This window comes from Arachis ipaensis, chromosome B3 (genome assembly GCF_059453495.1).
Source record: "Arachis ipaensis isolate K30076 ecotype BB chromosome B3, ASM5945349v1, whole genome shotgun sequence".
NCBI lineage: Eukaryota > Viridiplantae > Streptophyta > Magnoliopsida > Fabales > Fabaceae > Arachis > Arachis ipaensis.
In genome coordinates, this window is record NC_142438.1 from 70,616,029 (window position 1) to 70,622,426 (window position 6,398).

Below are 6,398 nucleotides of genomic sequence, written 5' to 3' on the forward strand. Positions count from 1 at the left end.
GCCTTAACATTGGTAGGTGGTGGTAATTTTTCAATCACCTCTACCTTAGCTTGATCCACCTTTATTCCTTTGTTCAAAATTTTGTGCCCAAGGACAATTCCTTCAGTCACCATAAAGTGACATTTTTCCCAATTTAAAACCAGGTTAGTCTCTTGGCATCTCTTCAGAACAAGTGCTAGATGGTTAAGACAGGAGCTAAATTAGTCTCCAAATACTAAGAAGTCATCCATGAAGATTTCCAGAAATTTCTCTACCATATAAGAGAAGATAGAGAGCATGCACCTCTGAAAGGTTGCAGGTGCATTGCATAGACCTAAAGGCATTCTTCTGTATGCAAATACTCCAGATGGACATGTGAATGCTATTTTCTCTTGGTCCTGAGGATCTACTGCAATTTGGTTGTAACCTGAATAGCCATCCAAAAAGCAGTAGTATTCATGACCTGCTAGTCTCTCTAGCATCTGGTCTATGAATGGTAAAGGAAAATGATCCTTTCTGGTGGCTGTATTGAGCCTTCTCTAGTCAATACACATACACCACCCTGTAACTGTTCTTGTGGGAACCAGTTCGTTCTTCTCATTATGAATCACTGTCATGCCTCCTTTCTTTGGGATGACTTGGACAGGCTCACCCAGGGGCTATCAGAAATAGGATAAATAGTCCTAGCCTCTAGTAACTTAGTGACCTCCCTCTGCAGCACCTCCTTCATGGCTGGATTCAGCCGCCTCTGTGGTTGAACCACTGGCTTAGCATCATCCTCCAATAGGATCTTGTGCATGCATCTAGCTGGGTTTATACCCTTAAGGTCACTTAGGGACCACCCAAGAGCTATCTTGTGTGTCCTTAGCACCTGAATTAGTGCTTTCTCTTCCTGTGGATTTAAAGCAAAGCTTATGATCACCGGAAAAGTGTCATCTTCTCCAAGAAATGCATATTTCAGGGATGGTGGTAGTGGTTTGAGCTCGGGTTTAGGAGGCTTATCCTCTTCCTGTGGAATTTTCAGAGATTCTTCTGTTCTCTCTGGTTCTTCCAGATTAGGTTGAACATCTTTAAAAATGTCCTCTAGCTCTGATTCGAGACTCTTGGTCATATTGACCTCTTCTACCAAGGAGTCAATAATGTCAATGCTCATGCAGTCGTTTGGGGTATCTGGATGCTACATAGCTTTGACAACATTCAACTTAAACTCATCCTCATTGACTCTTAGGGTTAATTCCCCTTTTTGGACGTCAATGAGGGTTCGTCCAGTTACTAGGAAAGGTCTTCCTAGAATGAGAGTTGCACTCTTGTGCTCCTCCATTTCCAGCACTACAAAGTCAGTGGGAAAGGCAAATGGTCCAACTGTGACAATCATGTCCTCAATTACGCCTGATGGATATTTAATGGAGCCATCAGCAAGTTGGAGGCATATTCGGGTTGGTTTGACTTCTTCAGTCAAGCCAAGCTTTCTGATAGTGGATGCAGGGATTAGGTTGATACTTGCCCCAAGATCACATAGAGCTATCTTGGTACAAGTACCCTCTAATGTGCATGGTATCATAAAGCTCCCAGGATCCTTAAGCTTTTCTAGTAAGCTCTTTAAAATGACTGCACTGCACTCTTTAGTGAGGAAGACTTTTTCAGTTTCCCTCTAATCCTTCTTATAACTTAAGATCTCTTTCATGAACTTAGCATAAGAGGGTATTTGCTCAAGTGCCTCTGCAAACAGAATCTTGATTTCAAGAGTCCTAATATAGTCTGCAAAACGGGAAAATTGTTTATCCTGTTCCGCTTGGCGGAGTTTCGGAGGATAAGGCATCTTGGCTTTGTATTCTTCAACCTTAGTTGCTGCAGGTTTATTCCCTACAGAGGTGGTTGGAGAAGCCTTTTTAGAGGGGTTACCATCAGCACTTGCAGGTGTCTGATCTCTCATTGGCATTTGAACGCCAGGCTTGGGGGTTGGATGGGCGTTTAACGCCAGATTCCCTCCCCTTTCTGGCGTTTGAACGCCAGAACTGGACATGGACTGGGCATTTAACGCCAGTTTTTTACCCTTTTCTGGCGTTTGAATGCTAGAGTTATTCCTTTCTGGGCTCTTACTGTCCTCAGAGGGATTTTGGGTAGCAGGTTGCTCGTCCTCTGTCAGCTGTTCTTTTCTTAGCTTTCTGCTGCTTTGAGTTAAGGTATTCAATATTTTTCCACTTCTTAATTGAACTGCTTGGCACTCTTCTGTTATCTGTTTTGATAATTGCTGTTTTGTCTGATTCAATTGTGATTCCATATCCTTGTTAGGATTTTTGGTTTCTTGTAGCATCTCCTTAAATTTTGCTAACTGCCTTGTTATAGAAGATAGTTGCTGATTGAGTTCAGCAACTTGTTCCTGAGGACTAAAGTCAGTTGATACTGCCTTAGCTTCTTCTTTCATGGAGGACTCACTACTTATGTACAGATGCTGATTTCTAGCAACTGTATCGATAAGCTTTTGATCCTCTTCAATTGTCTTTCTCAGGTGTATAGATCCATCAGCTGAGTAATCTAGAGATATTTGAGCTTTCTCTGTAAGCCCATAGTAAAAGATGTCTAACTGCACCCATTCTGAAAACATTTCAGAGGGGAATTTCCTTAGCATCCCTTTGTACCTCTCCCAGGCGTTATAAAGGGATTCATCATCCTCTTGTTTAAAGCCTTGGATGTCCAGCCTTAGCTGTGTCATCCTTTTTGGAGGGAAATATTGATTCAGGAATTTGTCTGATAACTATTTTCATGTTCTTATGCTTGCTGTGGGTTGGTTATTTAACCACCTCTTAGCTTAATCTTTTACAGCAAATGGAAACGGTAATAATCTGTAGACATCCTGATCCACTTCTTTATCACGTACTGTGTCAGCAATTTGTAAGAACTGTGCCAGAAATTCAGTAGGCTCTTCCTGTGGAAGACCGGAATATTGGCAATTTTGCTGCACCATGATAATAAGCTGAGGATTTAGCTCAAAACTGCTTGCTTTGATGGGAGGTGTTCCATTCAGCTTCAGCCGAGGTGTATGTCTTCAAGCGAGGCTGTCCGTCTCAGGGAGGAGCTATAGGTCGCCTCGAGGGTATGCTTGGAGTTATCCTCGGCTCTGATGAAACACGGCGGCGGGAGCACCTGCAAAAAGTACTCCGACGCTCAAGTTAGAAAAGTATTCGAGATGAGATGAATAAGTAAAAGTGAGAGTGTTTGTGACCTGGGACTTTTGAGTTTGCCTGGTTCCGTTTTATAGGCGAGCGGGGGTTCTGTTCTTTTGGGTTTGCTGCGATATTCTTGGTGGGGTTCGTCTGTTAGTAACGGGCCGAAGATAAGGTCTGACTTACATGTGACTTTGACTGAGCTATGGTTGGGGTTTGTTTAGGGCCGAGATATTTGGTCAGTTAGAGGAGAGGGTGATTGCCGATATTTGAGGGGTACACGTCATAGCCCCCAAGCTTGTCCGTAGACATCAGTTGACGGGCAAGGTTATTTGTTTTGTGTGTTCTCGGAATTTGTATTTTGTATTTTTGGGCTTTTTGCTCGAGCCAGAAAAATAGAAGCGTAACAGTTTTGGTGGGAAGTTTTTGTTTTCAAGAAAGTGTGGTGAATCGTGCTTTCATTAATTACCCCCTTTTTGGCGTTTTGGGTCTTCGAGGTTTTGGAACGGTTGTGTTTTCTCAGTTTGCCCACTAAGTTAGTGGGCTGTCTTAATTCCTGCTGCATTTTTTGACATTCTACTTTCTTCGAGATTCTTTCTTCTTGTTTGACTGACCATGACTTCCAAAGGTTAGTTCCTCTTTTCTAGTTTATCCCTTTCCATTTCTTCTTTCTGTAATGGCGAGAGAAAAAGAGAAAGAAAAGTTGAAAGCCGTCGAAGTTAGGGAGGATGATCCATATCACTGGGTGCATGACGACGTCAGGACCCGTTCTTCGTCTTATACTAGTGTCGACTCATTGCGGGATTTAGATGGGTTAAACTTTGTGAGGAGTGGTTCTGGTTTGTTGATTGATCTTCTTCCTTGTTCTGGTGAAGATAGGGTTTGTGAGAGGAGAGGTGACTAGCAGTACTCTTATATGTACACGCCGTGTCTGACTGAGTTGCGCGTTCGTTTTCCTTTCACTCCCTTCGAGTGTGACGTATTGACCCAGCTTAACTGTGCGTCGTCTTAGTTACATCCAAATTCCTGGGCATTTCTTCGTGCCTTTCAGTGTCTAATGGGGTTTCTATCCTTCCCGTGTTCTTTATCTTTATTTTTTTCTTTGTTTCAGTCGAAAGGGGTTCGTAAGGGGTTGTGGGTTTGTCTCAGCAGTTTCCTTGGTTGTTCTCTTTTCCTGCTTTACAAGTCTTCTTTTAAGAATTTCAAATCCTTATTTGTTAAGGTCCGTTCCGTGGAAACTGAGTATCATTTTTATCTGGACGATGAGCTTATTGAAAAGTTCCCCCTGTATTGGTGTTCTGAACTCAAATCCTTGAGGCTACTGAGCGGAGCGAGGAGGAGGATTATCTTTTAGACTATGTTGTTGAGTGTTTTGCTGACGGGGTGTGTTTGTCTATCCCTGAGCTTTTGAATTTGTATGATTCTGGTGATAGTAACGGTTTAAAGGCTTATATAGGTAAAGTTCTGTTTTTTATTAACTGTGTTTTGCGTGGTTGGGTTTTACTAATATGTTTGGTGTATTGGCAGATGGACGGGTCCCTCGTCTTGATCCTAATCGGTTCCAATCATTTTTGAAAAAGAAAAAGGAGAAAGATGTTGGAGGTTCTGAGATTCCAAAGGAGGATGCGGGGTAGGCTGCTCAGTCCATTGCTCAGCCGGAGTCATCATATAAGAAAAAAAGGGGTGAGACTGACAATTCGCTGGAAGTCATCTCTGAGGCTGATCAGGAGGTTATGGGTGGCGTTAAGCTTGCTTTCGATCGATAGAAAAAACTTCATAGTTTCATTCCGGGGACCAGCTCCCATTCATTTTGGAGCGACCAGTTTCCTTTTGCCGAGTTGTCTGATAAGGTGTCCCAATATCCAGGCGATATGCTTATGACACATCGGGTTGGCATGGAGGGACTTGGGAAATTTGTTCAGTTGATCTTCTTGTTTTACGTTCCTTCCTTTCTTGCTATTTTTGCTGTGTCGTTTCTTACTTTGCTGTTCATGTTATAGATTGTTGCAGCCCGTTTGATGTGTGCTGCCCGTACAGCCGAACTCATCGGTGCCGAGCAGCAGTTAGCTGTGGATAAGGTTGTTGAATTAGAGAAGTCGTACAAAGCTAGGGTTGCTGATCTGGAGAGCTCGTCCAAAGTAAAGGATGATGCTCTTGCCACTGCTACAGCCAAAATGAGGGAATCTGATGAGGAGGTAGTTCGTTTGAGGGACCAAGTTCGACTACTTCAATCCGAGATTATGGAAAGTGATATCTCAAAAGGAAAGCTGACTTCGCGAGTTCATGAGTTGGAAAAAGAGGGAATGGAGATGTTCTCTTCGGGATTTGATCGTGCTGTTAGCCAGATTGCCTTGTTATCTCCTGGATTTGATTGCGACCAACTTGATGTCACTAAGGTTGTGATTGGTGGTAAGCTCGTGGTTGATGGGACTGTGGAGGAGCATGACGAAAATGCGCCTCCATCTTGATGGTGTTGTTTCTGTTTTGAACATATTTACTTTCGTTATGGTGCAGACTTTTTACTTTTGTTCTGACCGGGTTGTGGTTAGACTTATTGTGATGTTAGTTGTTTTGTATTTTGGAACTCGTTACTTTGTGTTCTGACCTCGGTCAGTTTGGATAGTATTGCTTTTGTACTTGGATGGAGATTGTTGTTTCCGAGCTGGATAAAATAGATAATTGACTTGTTGAGATGAGATACGTAAACGTATAATCGATGTTTTGATTAGGTATGTACAAATAGCAAACGATTTTGTTTGATTTGGGCGTCCAGCCTCGTTAAAACCCTCCTTAGGTAAAACCCTTTTGGGAAAAAACCTCTAAGTGGGAAAAAGAGTGCCTTCATTCGCGAAGTGTAAAGTTCATGACCTATACAACTTTAGGGAAGAAATATTCCAATTTCCTGACATTGGATTTCCTTGTAGTGTTTGAAGCTGGTAGGCCCCCATTCTGAGTACTCTGGATACTCGGAATGGTCCCTCCCAGTTTTTGGCGAGTTTTCCATGTGAGAGGGGTTGTCTGGCTTCTTCTGTTCGTCTGAGGACTAAGTCGCCTTCCTCGAATATCCTCGGCACCACTTTTTTGTTGTGCCTTCTTTCTACCAGCTGTTTCTGGGCTCTTTGTTTGATGGCGGCGATTTCCCGGTCCTCTTCTACAAGATCAAGCTCGGCATTTCTTGCACTTATGTTGCGTTGTTCGTCATATAGGTCGGTTCTGAGTGTGGGGGTTCCGACCTCTATTGGGATCAAGGCTTCT

The 6,398-nt window shown here is 43.0% G+C and overlaps 1 protein-coding gene and 1 pseudogene across 1 annotated transcript; one reads left to right on the forward strand and one right to left on the reverse strand.

Moving 5' to 3' along the window:
- Positions 1 to 592: 592 nt before the first annotated feature.
- Positions 593 to 2,002, reverse strand: LOC148571053 (uncharacterized; annotated as a pseudogene).
- Positions 2,003 to 5,014: 3,012 nt separating this feature from the next.
- On the forward strand, positions 5,015 to 5,611 carry LOC148571054 (uncharacterized). The gene is made up of 2 exons (XM_088508108.1): positions 5,015 to 5,083; positions 5,144 to 5,611. Exons 1-2 carry the CDS (start codon positions 5,015 to 5,017, stop codon positions 5,609 to 5,611), a joined length of 537 nt encoding a protein of 178 aa, XP_088364234.1.
- The last annotated feature ends 787 nt before the right edge of the window (positions 5,612 to 6,398 follow it).

Coding starts and splice junctions, on each gene's coding strand:
- LOC148571054 (XM_088508108.1), top strand. CDS start 5,015: ATGCTTATGACACATCGGGTTGGCATGGAGGGACTTGGGAAATTTGTT. Junction 5,084..5,143: donor AGTTGATCTTCTTGTTTTAC/GTTCCTTCCTTT, acceptor TTCATGTTATAG/ATTGTTGCAGCCCGTTTGAT.